This window comes from Phacochoerus africanus, chromosome 9 (assembly GCF_016906955.1).
Source record: "Phacochoerus africanus isolate WHEZ1 chromosome 9, ROS_Pafr_v1, whole genome shotgun sequence".
NCBI lineage: Eukaryota > Metazoa > Chordata > Mammalia > Artiodactyla > Suidae > Phacochoerus > Phacochoerus africanus.
In genome coordinates this window covers 55907267-55921611 of record NC_062552.1, presented here as the reverse complement: position 1 = coordinate 55921611, position 14345 = coordinate 55907267, and the positions used below count along the sequence as shown (strand labels likewise).

The 14345-nt window shown below is 44.3% G+C and overlaps 1 protein-coding gene across 1 annotated transcript in view; it reads right to left on the bottom strand.

Annotated features, from left to right (window-relative positions):
- FANCI (FA complementation group I) overlaps window positions 1-9490 on the bottom strand; it is a 79447-nt gene extending 69957 nt beyond the window's left edge. Inside the window, exons 1-3 of the mRNA XM_047797166.1 lie at window positions 9417-9490; window positions 5761-5863; window positions 1570-1642 (exon numbers count right to left, since the gene is read on the bottom strand). Of these exons, the coding sequence (XP_047653122.1) occupies window positions 1570-1642; window positions 5761-5844 (157 nt within the window). The 5' untranslated portion in view covers window positions 5845-5863; window positions 9417-9490. The remainder of the gene's footprint in view (window positions 1-1569; window positions 1643-5760; window positions 5864-9416) is intronic.
- Window positions 9491-14345: the final 4855 nt, after the last annotated feature.

Below are 14345 nucleotides of genomic sequence, written 5' to 3'. Positions count from 1 at the left end.
TTTCTGCCTAAGATCAGGAACAAGACAAGGATGCTCACTGTCACCGTTTCTATTCAATGATGTACTGAAGGTTCCAATCAGGGTAATTAGGTAAGAAAAAGAAATAAAAGGCATCTAAACAGAAAAAAAAGTAAAATTATATCTATTCACAGATGACATAATCTTGCTTATAGGTAATACCCCCCAAAAATATTTTTTTTTGGTCTTTTTAGGGCCCAGGCTAGGGGCCAAATCAGAGCTGCAGCTGCTGGCCTACACCACAGCTCACAGCAATGCTGGATCCTTAACCCACTGAGCGAGGCCAGGGATCGAACCTGCATCCTCTCATGGACACTAGCTGAAGTCGTTATCCTAAACCATGATGGGAACTCCAAGAAAATATTTTAAGTAGGTGAATTGTATGTCAATTATATCTGAATTTCAAAAATTGTGCACTTTAAAGGGGTGAATTTTTTAGTATGTGTATTATATCTCAATGTTTAAAAAATGTCATTAACTAATGGGAATTCTTCACGCTACTTTTAAACTAGGATTTTTAAACTAGAAATTACTCTTATTTCTTTCACTTATTACTTTACTGAGTAATACACAGGCAACAGCTTCTAACATTTCATTACTTCCCTTTCTCTGATATTTCTACAAAATAGTCACTCAACGAGTTTCCAATTTTTAACCAGTTCGTAAAGTTTTTTTCATGAATAGGAAGATGGGTTTTTTTAGGGCTGCACTCATGGCATATGGAGGTTCCCAGGGGTTAAACTGGAGGTACAGCTGCCAGCCAACGCCACAGCCATAGTAGCCACAACAACCCAAGATCCGAGCTGTGTCTGCGACCTACACCACAGCCCACGGCAACGCCAGATCCTTAACCCACTGAGCAAGGCCAGGGATGGAACCTGCAACCTCATGGTTATTAACTGGATTCATTTCTGCTGCGCCACAACGGGAATTCCAAGAAAATGTTTTTTTTAACCCTTGCAAGCAGAGACCCAATTTACTTGAAGGGTAAGAAAAATAAACCAAGTTAAAATAATCTACTAACAATCTAAAACCACTTCTAATTTTTGCTTGTAAAGTTTTATTCTACTACAATTTATAAAGCCACTGTGAATCACAGTCTGCAACAATGTAAGACCCGGCCCTTGTCCAAGATACGGAAACAAATATGCCCCACTGGGAATTAAGAATCCCTATATAAATCATCTACGATACTCCATTTCATTAAAATCCAGAGCTCCCTAGGCTCTTGCTAAGCACAGATTAAGTATTAAACCATTTTCTTCTCCACAATTTTAAAAGCACAAGTAAACCAAGGCAGATTTTAGAAATGCATCCTTTACAGGCTCCAAAACCAGCAATACAATCTCAAGTAGCCACTTCAATCCCCTTCAGCAAAATTATTTAAGTCCACAAGATCAGTGGTTGATTGCTGCCTTAGCTGATTCTGTAAAATCCCCCAAAGAGAAAAGTCTCAGTGGGGCTTCAAACAGTAAGAAAGGCAGCAATGGGGGCCATGAGTTAACAAATATACCAATGACCCCAGAGATACAGAAGTGGTGTTACTATTACCTTTGAAGATGGCTCTCAGGAGGGCTCCAGCAGCTCTTCCTTTCACGGCCTGATTCTGTAGGAGATTAGCCAGCTGCAAACAAGGAAAGAAAAAGCTCCAGGCCCAGGTAACAATTTCCCCAACCAAACAACCTTAACCCCCAATGTAAAAACCCCTCAACTGTCGGGTTCCCATCCTTTGGAGCCTCGAGGTATCACAAATAACATGTTTATTTACATGCAGCAGGGTAGATCTTAATATGAGGTTGGCCTGTCAAGACTAAAATGTCTCCACACATTCATTCTGCAAATACTTATTAAGTATTTAATCAGCACTTAAGTATCGAGCTATGTTTCGGGGAATACACATTCACTCAACAAATACTTTTGGAACATGTTCTTCTTCCTAGGCATTAGGGACACAAGATGGACATGATCATTTGACTCAGTTTACAGTAGAGCAGGAGGAAAAATGACGCAGAAAAACCATTTCCGTAAAGGAAACGAACGGCCAGGATAGATGGTAGCTGAGGAGGGAAGCGAACTCCAGACAGCATAGTGAGGGAGAGAGTGTCCCTGAGGTAGATGACATCTCCAGAGACGTGGAGGATGAGAAAGAGCCAGTTATGCCAAGAGGGGAAAGGAGGGCCTTTCAGATAAAAGTCTCATTATGTGATGTTCAAAGAGTCCCAGATTTAACCTGGAAGCCCCCACCCCCACCCCAGCTCCCCCTTCCCAGGTGTAGGGTATCAGCGCTATACTTCATAGCAAGCATCTGGAAGTTTTCCCTAGTCTGTACATTTCCTTACATACTATACATGCTCTAAAGCAACTTACATAGTATTGGGACGCTACCTTTTACCTCTGATCTTGAAAGGTTTGGTAGAAGTCTCCTCTGAAACTATACCTACCTGGGCTTGGTGTTTTTGTGTAAATTGCTTGATAATTCTTCTTTTCTTCTATGGAAATTGATCTGGTTAAGCTTTCCATCTCAAACTGAGTCAATTTTATTAAGCTGTACATTCCTAAGAACCACTTTCTCTAGATTCTCAAATTTATATCTCTGTATATTAGACACTTGCAGAGTAGGAGAAGTCTCAGTATTTTTTGAGATTTCTCTATGTATTAATAGTTACTTCCTCCTTGTTTTTTTTTTTTTTTTTTGGCCACACTCAGCATATGAAGTTCCTGGGCCAGAGATCAAACCCACACCACAGCAGTGTTAACACTGAATCCTTAACCCACTGAGGGAACTCCTGTCATTTCTTATTTAGAATATTTGTGTTTACTCCACTGTCTTCCTATTTTTTCAAAGAACCATGATTTTGATGCATTAATTTGATCTACTGGTTTTCTGTTCTCCACTTTAATAACTTCCCCTTTTATTTTAGCAGTCCTTTTTAGATTCTTCCATTCTCTCTAAATCCTTGAATGTAAGTTTTCCCATTGCTGAATATGTCAGTCTTCGTCATGGTCTTCCTTACTGTTTTATAATTTTTTACTCTAAGAAAAATTATGGACATTTTATCAAATGGATTGAATGTACATTTTGCTGGAATGCTTATCAAATTTGCAAGGATATAAAAAGATGATTAACACAATGGTGAACAGAATCAGGACAGAAAAGAAAGATCTTGATGAAGTGAAATGAAATTAATCTAAAAAGATAAATAACAGACTTAAAGAAAAAATTTTAATGTGGGGAGATCTTGTCGTGGCTCAGCGGTAACGAACCTGACTAGTATCCACGAGGATGCAGGTTTGATCCCAGGCCTCACGCAGTGGGTTAAGTAGGGATCTGGCATTGCCGTGAGCTGTGGTATCGGTCGAACAAGTCGCTCAGATCCCATGTTCCTGTGGCTGTGATGTAGGCCAGCGGCAGCTCTGATTTGCCCCCTAGCCTGGGAACTTCCATATGCTGCGGGTGTAGCCCTAAAAAAGAATAAATAAAATAAAGAAATAAAAATTTTAATGGGGGTTCTAAAAACTAATTACAGTCAGAGATGAAGGAAATTTAGCCCATGTGCAAAAATGACTTAGGGTTTTTAGTTGTTTTTAAGAGCAATGAAACAAAAATATGACATTGCTGCCAAAAAGTTGATTCTGCATTAATAGAAGATTGAAGGAAATATCAGTACCCCTCTACTCCCATGCAGAACACACATGAGCACTGTGTTCACTCTGAGGTATAAAACTTTTAAAGGAAATGTTAACAAAACAGAAAATGTTGAGGACTGTGTTGATATGGGCAAAGAACCTTAAAACCAGAAAGAGCTGAAGGAACTTTTCTAACATTTATTCAGTGTCTATTGGATGCCCACCGAATCTATTAGATGTCAGATGCATACATTATCTCATTTCATCCTCACGAAAGCCAAGATAGGATTTTTTTTTGTGATGAGCATCAATCAGAGAAGTAATTTATAGCATCTATCATGGATTTTGTCCTGGTTCTTATTTGTGCTTATTTTATGCTGTAATGGTGAAGTCTTCTCAAATTCCTTTAGGAAGCAGGTAAAATATAAATTCTAAATAAATACATAAATTGAAAGCTGGTTTCAAATTTTAAATTGTCTATAGGATGATTTGACCTGCAATTCATGCAATGGCTGTTTCAAAAAATGTCACAAAAGCAATTTCTGGATAATTTCAAAGAAAAGAAAAATCAGAGCACAACCCTACATCAATTACCAATTAGTGTCAGATAACAAATATTAAGATGCACCTAGCTTCAATGATCACAAAACTAGCATATAAAAATTTCCTTAAAAACAACACTCAAGGAGTTCCCACTGTGGCTCAGTGGTTAACAAATCCAACTAGGAACCATGAGGTTGCAGGTTCAAGCCCTGGCCTTGCTCGGTGGGTTAAGGATCTGGCGTTGCCATGAGCTGTGGTGTACGTTGCAGACGCAGCTCGGATCCTGCATTGCTGTGGCTCTGGTGTAGGCCGGCGGCTATGGCTCTGATTGGACCCCTAGGCTGGGAACCTCCATATGCCACAGGAGCGGCCCAAGAAATGGCAAAAAAGACAAAAAAACAAAAACACTCAAGGTCTTAACCTGTCTGTACATACATATTTATGTTTAAAATTAATCTTGAGGGATTATTTTCCACGTTAGGAATCTGAATAAGCTGAAATCAGTTATTATGAAGAAAAGAATATTATCAAGAGAGTAGGATTAGAAAGAATAAACAGGGAGTTCCCGTAGTGGCGCAGTGGTTAACGAATCCGACGAGGAACCATGAGGTTGCAGGTTCGGTCCCTGCCCTTGCTCAGTGGGTTAACGATCCGGCGTTGCCGTGAGCTGTGGTGTAGGTTGCAGACGTGGCTCGGATCCCGAGTTGCTGTGGCTCTAGCGTAGGTCGGTGGCTATAGCTCCGATTCAACCCCTAGCCTGGGAACCTCCATATGCCGAGGGAGTGGCCCAAGAAATAGCAAAAAAGACAAAAAAAAAAAAAGAATAAACAGCCTAACATGTAGGTAATTATTGTCCCATTTTATAATCCTATATAGTGAAGACACACCATGGATTGGTTTTTGCTTTTATAATAATATCAAAATATTTTACTGCTTAAGAATTTAGCTTCTTTAAGGAAAGACATAAAGAAACATCAGAAGTTCTCATCATGGCTCAGAGTAACGAACCAGATGAGTATCCATAAGGATGTGGGTTTGATCCCTGGCCTTGCTCAGTGGGTTAAAGGATCTGGCGTCGTTGTGAGCTAGCTGTGTGTGGTGTAGGTCGCAGATGTGGCTCAGATCCTGAGTTGCCAGGCTATGGCTATGGCTGTGGTGTAGACTGGCAGCTACAGTTCTGATTCAACCCCTAGCCTGGGAACCTCCAGATGCAACGGTAGAGGCCCTTAAAAAAAAAGACAAGAAGCATCAATGGGCAAATCTAACATCTCCCATCAATAACTACAAGCTGGATATTATCTTCAAATAGGATTGTTCTAAGTATATATATAATTTCCTAGTTCTTTATATATATGTGTATGTATGAGTGTGTGTATATATATAGTATAAATATACACATTTCTCTTCCTCTTCCCATTTCCTTATATCTGTGAGTTGTTATCAAATAAATCCGTGTCTCCTAAGGAGAGTATGGGGTAGACGAAATGACAGAATTAATTTTTCTAACATGTCCCTTGAATTTGTCATCATGCTTGACATTTGCTTTTGGCAGAACATGGTCCTAATACTCACATCATCTTCTCTCAGGGTTTGAAGAAACGCCTGCAGTCTGTCTGCTGTTTTTTCTGTTGCTAGAGATAAAATTTTCTGGTCCATTGTTGCTCAGCTCAAGGAACTGTAAGGGGGAAATGTCAGAGCTAGATGAAACTTCCAGAAGCAAAGAGTTTGATTTTTTCCCTCCTCTACCTGCTGAGTACCTGATACATATTACAATGTATGCAGTGGGTGTTCAATAGGCTAAGGACTGCCTTAACCGAATCAAAATAATCTTGACAATTTCCTGGAATTTCCTTATTAGAAAACTGTGTTGTAAGCAAGTGGTTTCATAACTTTTGCCCACATTTTTATCCAATTTTTTTAGCATCTACTTAGCATCCTGCCTAGAACAAATCTGTCATTTAACAGTACAGCAAACATATAACAAATTATTATCAACATATAATATTATAACATAATAAAGGAATATTTGACAAATAAACAGCACTGTAAATGTATTTATAACAAGTAAATGATATAAAAAGAAACGAGAAGTTAACAAGGCCAAGAAATAAATGTGTGCTCAAACATCAAGAAGGCTTCCCAGCAGAGGAAAGCTTGAACGGGAACTTAAAGATTACGTTTAGAAAGTCAAGATAACCGGAGTTCCTGTCGTGGCACAGTGGTTAACGAATCCGACTAGGAACCATGAGGTTGCGGGTTCGGTCCCTGCCCTTGCTCAGCGGGTTAACGATCCAGCGTTGCCGTGAGCTGTGGTGTAGGTTGCAGACGCGGCTCGGATCCTGCGTTGCTGTGGCTCTGGCGTAGGCCGGTGGCTGCAGCTCTGATTCGACCCCTAGCCTGGGAACCTCCATATGCTGTGGGAGCGGCCCAAGAAATAGCAAAAAGACAAAAAAAAAAATCAAATTGGGGAAATAAATCATGCTTTAAAAAAAAAAAAAAGTCAAGATAACCAAATGGTGTACATTATTGGGAAGGAGCATACCATGGAGAAAGACATCCAGAAGTGAATTTGAAAAACTTATTTAGGGAAAATGAGTAAACTGAAGTAGAGCAGTCAGGGAGGGGATTAGTGAGTAGGAAATCTGGAAAGAAAGGCTGAGAATAAACTGTACAAGAACTTAAACGTCAGTTTAAGGAACTTAAGATTTTATTCTGTAAGTAACAGATAATAGCAAAAGTTTTTGGAGTAAAAAAGAATCTGACAAGATTAAAAGGGTATTTGAGGAAAGTGAATACGGTATCAATGTGCAGATTAAAGTAGGGAAGGTGTTGGAGCTCCCGTCGTGGCTCAGCAGGTAATGAATCTGACTAGCATCCATGAGGACCCAGGTTCGATCGCTGGCCTTGCTCAGTGGGTTAAGGATCCAGCGTTGCTGGGAGCTGTGGTGTAGGTCGCAGATGCAGCTTGGGTCTGGCGTGGCTGTGGCTGTGGCGTAGGCCGGCAGCTGCAGCTCTGATTCAACCCCTAGCCTGGGAACTTCCATATGCTGCGGGTATGGCCCTAAAAGGCAAAAATAAAATTAAAAAAGTAGGCAAGATGTAAGGAGGAAGAGCAGAGGCTAAGAGGTTACTGGGGGCAATCTGAGTGGTAGTGACAAAGGCCTGTGTTAGGGTGCAACCCTGCAGAGTGGAAAGGAAAAGGTGACAGGGAAGCACATTAGGTGGATAGGTCTTAGTGAGTAGCTATGGAAGTATTATGGGAAGGGAGAAAAGCAGCCTGGTGGAAAGAAAACCTGCTCCTCCTCCTCCTCTATTTCCTCCTGTTGCACCATCAATCCACTCAGCTGCTGAAACCAGAAACCTGGGCAACATTCTTAACCACTTCACCTTCATCCCCTACACCCACTGACAAACCTTGTCAAATATTACCCCCAAACATCTCTCAAGGTCACTTCTTTCTGAGATCCACTACTGCCACATCGCTCCAAAGCCAATATCTCGCACCTGAACTACTGCACAGCTTCCTATCTTGTCCCCCTCCTTGACAGCTAAAACAACGTTTTTGAAACACAAATCAGATTATGTGCCATATCCTCCCTTCTCCATTTTCATCCCCATCTTGAAACTTGTTACTGGGAGTTCCCGTTGTGGTGCAGCAGAAACGAATCCGACTATAAACCATGTGGCTGCGGGTTCGATCCCTGGCCTCGCTCAGTGGGTTAAGGATACAGCGTTGCTGTGAGCTGTCATGTAGGTTAAAGATACGGCTCAGATCCTGTGCTGCTGTGGCTGTGGTGTAGGCCTGCAGCTACAGCTCTGATTAGACCCCTAGCCTGGGAACCTCCATATGTGGTGGGTGCAGCCCTAAAAAAGCAAAAAACAAACAAACAAAACAACCCCAAAACTCTTCAGTGGCTTTCCACTGCTGTCCTATCAGTTCAAAATCCTGAAGTCAGGATAAAAAAGTCTGGTTTGTGACTAATCCCCACTCATCACTCTATACTCCAGCACACTCAATTACTTTCAGTCCTTCAAACCCTCAAGTTCATTCTGCCAAAGACCCTTACATATGATTTTCTAACTGGAACTTCCATAAATACACCTCCTTTCATCCCCTGCTCACCAATCTTTTATTGTCAATTCCTACAAATCCGTCAGATCTCAGCTCAATCTACACATCCTTAGAAGCTCAGTCTAGGTTAAACGCTCCCCTTCTACATCCTTTCAAGGCAACTGGAATGGCTCTTTCCAAAACCACACTTTTAACATTATATTTGTAATTATTAGATTAAGAATTCTATCTCCCACACTACTACAAACTCCAGGAGGGCGAGGGCGGGGTGGGTGGGGGGGCTTGTCTGGTTTTATCACTGACCCTCCAGTACTTAGTCTAGCTCATAATAGGGAGTCCAATAAGTATTTGTCGAACAAATGAACTATCGAACCACCACAACAGGAAAGACCCTGTTTACACTTTACATGCATTACTTTGATCCTCACCCCTACTCTACGAGGTTGGTGTTATTACCCCCAATTAGATAAAGATCTTTTGGGATTCAGAAAGTCAGAAATTTCCCTAAGGTTAGAAGGCTAGTAAGTGGCAGAGATACAACTGAAACCCAAGTCTGTCTAGCTCTAGACCCCACATCCCATCCTTTCACCTATTACCTCCTGTTAGGGCCTGGGTGGTCCTAAAAGATGCTGAAAAGGCCTCCCGACCAAAAGAGACGCCTAGCCCTAAGGGGAATATGCTAAACTCCTCATATTTCAGCAGATACCTTTCTAAATTCGCCCTAAAACCAGAGACAGACAGGTGGCTGTGAAGCCCCTGTGCGTACAGCAGATTCCTTATCAAGGAGCCCCCGAAGGGAAACTGCCCGGAGAGCAAGAAGGAAACACAAATAACGAAAAAACAACACGAGGCAGCCAGTGAAGTGGGCTGGGACCGAACCACAAAGGTGACACGGGGTTAAGAGAAATTTCTCAGACGCAGGGCAGAACCCCGACGGAGAGGAAGACTTTAACGAGAAGGCCGTGAGTGCACCGCGCCTGGGAGCAGGGAGCCGCGAAAGCCCCGGGGCACGCGGGGACGGCGGGGCACGGCGACCCTCCCAGTTCCGGGAAAACGCCAGAACGCCACCGCGGAAGAGGCGCCCTCCCAGACCCGCTCCCTCCCGGGGCTGAGTCCCACCGCCTCTGCAGAGCGCGAAGCCCCTCTGTACCCTCACCTCAGCTTGCCCGCGGCCGCGAACTTCCAAAAATGCCCGCTCAACTAGCCGCCTCCACACTTCCGTTACCCGGAGCAACGGGTCCCGCCCCCCCACCACTCACTTCCGCCGCCCGGGAACCCACGGGTGGGGCGTACCATTAAGGCAGACGGAGAGGGGGGAACTGCTGGAGTCCTTGGATGTGCCCACTCACAGTGGGGGGGGGGGGCGCAGCCTGCGAACTTGAACCTGGGACCGCAGAATGAGTGTGTGCAATGGGACTTGGACGTAGACACCGCGGTGTCTTCACCAGTTAAGCCCTGTGGACTGTTGAGGAAAGGGTCAGTAAGGAAGATGAATCAAGTGATGTCTTTGCACTGGAAGTGCCTGGAAGGCAGAGGAGCGTGCCTTACTCCTGTGCCAGTGGAGGTGCCAGTAACCCCTGTAAAGGGAAAAAAAAAATGTTGCCTGCCACTACAGTTCTACCAGATCAAGTCATAAGCCACTGCAGTCACCAGCCTTGGTGTTCCTATGGGGAATTCAGGATGGAGAAAATCAGGAAACCTGTGCTTTGGATAGTCAAGATGCTTATCTAAGGAACAATTTCAGTGAATTCAGATTCCTACACCTGCACATACATAGAAATGCACTTAAATTAACTTGAAATGTCTGTTTTTTTGTTATCAGCAGTAATCTTTTTTTTTTTTTTTTCTCTTTATAGGGCCCCACCTGTGGCAAATGTAAGTTCCCAGGCTAGGGGTTGAATAGGAGCTGTAGCTGCCGGCCTACACCATGGCCAGAGCAACGCGGGATCCAAGCAGTGTCTGCAACCTACACCACAGCTCAGGGCAAGGCCAGATCCTTAACCCACTGAGTGAGACCAGGGATCAAACCCACATCCTCATGGATACTAGTCAGGCTCCTTACCCCTGGGCCACAAGGGGGACTCCCAACGGTAATTTTTTTTTTTTTTTTGTCTTTTTGCCATTTCTTCGGCCGTTCCCGCAGCATATGGAAGTTCCCAGGCTAGAGGTTGAATCGGAGCTGTAGCTGCTGGCCTACACCAGAGCCACAGCAACTCGGGATCCGAGCCGCGTCTGCGACCTACACCACAGCTCAGGGCAATGCCAGATCCTTAACCCACTGAGCAAGTTCAGGGATCGAATCTGCAACTTCATGGTTCTTAGTCGGATTCGTTAACCACTGAGCCACGATGGCAACTCCAAACAACAGTAATCTTTTGATGTTGGACTATGACCTCTCTCCATCCCACACTACCACCTGCCCAAAAAACTCATCTATGGCCTGGCTCCTCCCTTAACCCTTCAGAGTGGATCCTCGAAGCTCTCTGGCCTATAGTCCTCAATAAGGTCCCCAGATAAAACTTTATCACAACTTTTAGGTTGTGATTTTTCTTTCAGTCACCAGCCCTGAGATATAAGCCCCATGTGACTAGGGGGCTTACTGTGTGCAAAACCTCAGCACTTAGTACACAGCCTGGCAAAGCAGTAAATGCTCAGCAAATTACTGTTAAATAAACAACTGACAGCAGAGCAAAGACCAAAGGCGGGGAGGGGGCCAAGAGCCTGTATTAGGCTGAAGGGTCGGTTTGTGCATGGGGCCTGACAGCAACAAGTGATTGAGCCCCTGACTGGTTCTGAAGGTGAAGGTGCTTTGGGGAGAGGGCAGGGGGAAAGCATGGGCTTGAGAGTCTTTTTCGCATCAGGAGCAAACAGGGAACAGCTGAAGTGGAAATGATTGTATTCGCTTTGTAGGACCATATTTCTGGCAGCTGAGTGCTGCAGAGATTCAAGAGAGCAGATGAGGATTGGAGGCAGGACCCCTTAGGAGGCTATCAGTTGTTTAGGACATAGGTGGTGGTGGCCCAAGCTTGGGACTCTCCCAAGGGAGCAGTTGAAGTCTATTTAGGCTCGAATGACTGGTCAGGGGGTGGGTTGATACCGTCAGTTGACTGCCGCACAGGGAAGGGTGCAAGTTTGAGGGTGATGATGAGGATTTCAGATTTGGACATGCCACATGTGAGATGCCCATGGGATGGCATGTGAAGGAATGCTAAGATCAGGGGGCATTCAGGCTGGAACCCAACTCCCAGTTCCCAGTGGTGGGATGGGTCTACTTGGCCAGTTCTGGAAGCTGCCGGAAGAGAATGATTCCTCTCAGCTGTCTAGGTCTGCTGCTTGCTCATGACCCTTCCTTTTTTTTATTTTTTGTCTTTTTAGGGCTGCACCCATGGCATATGGAAGTTTCCAGGCTAGGGGTCAAGTCGGAGCTATAGCTGCCAGCCTACACCACAGCTCATAGCAATGCTGGATTCCTAACCCACTGATCGAGACCAGGGATCAAACCTGCATCCTCATGGATACTATTCAGGTTCTTAACCCACTCAGCCACAATGGGAACTCCTGCTCATGCATCCCTTCTTAAGCATTTTTTTACTTCTACCACGTTTCTAGCCCAATACTAAACTGTGATATGTGCCTAAAACACAGCAGCTGAGTTGGAATATTATCCCTGAGAGGAATCCTTTGGCTTGCCAAGGAATCAGATGACTTTACCGCACCCTCTTTCCCTGCAAAACCTGCCTTCTGGGCTGCTTCTGGGACTAAAACATGCAGCCATGAGTTTGTGTGTCTGGGTAGCTCAAACAGGCTTATTTGCCTTCTTGAACTTCCATTTTTGCATCCCAGATGCATTTAACTGAATCGCCTGTGTGTCAGCAGCACACTGGTATTGACAACCTGGGGGGCTTGCCTCCCTTTGTTGTGTGAATGTATCATCCTGTGCTTTCCATTATTGCTAATGGGTATTACATTTGCAAAGAAAGAGAACAGATGCTCAAGGAGAATAAGCTTCCCCACCCTGGCACAGGCCTCCTTAGGAAGCAGCAAATCTAACTCATCTGCTTCAACCACATACTGGGCAGTTAGTGATACACCGATTTAAGAAAATATAGCCAGTTAAAAACAGGTTTACAAGGCTGGATCTTTTCTTTTCTTTTCTTTTTTTGTCTTTTGTCTTTTGTTGTTTGTTGTTGTTGTTGCTATTTCTTGGGCTGCTCCCGCGGCATATGGAGGTTCCCAGGCTAGGGGTTGAATCGGAGCTGTAGCCACCGGCCTACGCCAGAGCCACAGCAATGCGGGATCCGAGCCGCGTCTGCAACCTACACCACAGCTCACGGCAACGCCGGATCATTAACCCACTGAGCAAGGGCAGGGACCGAACCCGCAACCTCATGGTTCCTAGTCGGATTCGTTAGCCACTGCGCCACGACGGGAATTCCACAAGGCTGGATCTTGACAGTAGTTCATGTTTGGGAAATAATATTACACCTATAGATATTTGCAGGAGTCCAGAGAAAAGGTATGAAAGGAGCCCCCTCACCATCATTCCCCACTCAGTCCTGCAGTGTGAGGGGCTTCATGTGCCTACCTGTGGGCACCCAACCTGAAAATCCACACCATGTCTCTCTCCAGAGCTGTTCTTGGCTGCCCTTTGGGCCTAGGACAGGTCCACTCTGGAGAGGGTGGGACCGAGGAACGGGTCTTATAGGCCAAGGAAGCCAGCTTAGGGATGTTTGAGGAGGTACCCAAAGCATGGTCCAAAGGAGGGCATGTAGGCTCCAGTGGGTGCATGCTCCAGGTTCCTCAGACTCCTCAGCATCTAGGAAGAGGGCCACTGAGGCACCCACCCAGCCTAAGTGCTCCAGTTGCCTAGGTTGAAGGGTGGCATTGCTTGAGGGAATAATCGAGGTGGCAGGTATAGAGACCTTAGCACTTAGAAGCATTTAATAGAGTTTGTTCCCTCCAGCAATCCCACTTCTGGGGATGTACACAAGAGAATTGAAATCCAGGTCTCAATCAGTTATCTCTACACCCATATTTGGGGAGGCATTATTCACAGCAGTGAAAAGGATAGAAAAAACCCAAATGTCCACGGACAGATGAGTGGATAAACAAAATGTGGTATAGCCATACAATGGAATACTATTCAGCCTTAAAAAAGGAATGAACTCCTGTCACATGCTACAACATGGATGAATCTGAAGGACATTATGTTAAGTGAAGCAAGCCAGCCGTAAAAAGACAAATATTGCATGATTCCACACACATGTGGTATCTGAAGTAGTCAAACTTGGGAGTTCCCATCTTGGCTCAGTGGTAATAAACCCGACTAGAGTGCATGAGGACTCAGGTTCAATTCCTGGCCCCACTCAGTGGCAGTGGGTTAAGGATCCAGTGTTGCTGTGGCCATGGCGTAGGTTGCAGACACATCTCTGATCTGGTGCTGCCACAGCTGTGCCTCCAGTGTGCCTAAGCTGCAGCTCCAATTTGACTCTTGGCTCAGGAACTTCCATATGTCTGCAGAGGCAGCCATAAAAATAAATAAATAAATAAATAAAATGTTAAATTTCAAAATGAAAAATTTCTCCTAAAAATCTATTACTGGAGTTCCCGTCGTGGCTCAGTGGTTAACAAATCCGACTAGGAACCATGAGGTTGCAGGTTTAATCCCTAGCCTTCCTCAGTGGGTTAAGGATCTGGTGTTGCCGTGAGCTGTGGTGTAGGTCACAGACTCGGCTTGGATCCCACGTTGCTGTGGCTGTGGTGTAGGCCGGTGGCTACAGCTCTGATTAGATCCCTAGGCTGGGAACCTCCATATGCAGCGGGTGTGGCCCTAGAAAAGACCAAAAAAAAAAAAAAAAAAATATATATATATACACACACACACACATATATTATATATACACATACATATATATTATATATATAACATATATACACATATACACACACACACACACACACATATATATATATCATATATATATATATACATGACCATATCGCCTCAGCCACTTATTCTCATGGTCACATCCTGAACCACCTCCAAAACCCTTACATCAGTTTCCTCTTCCCTTGCCCATTCTTC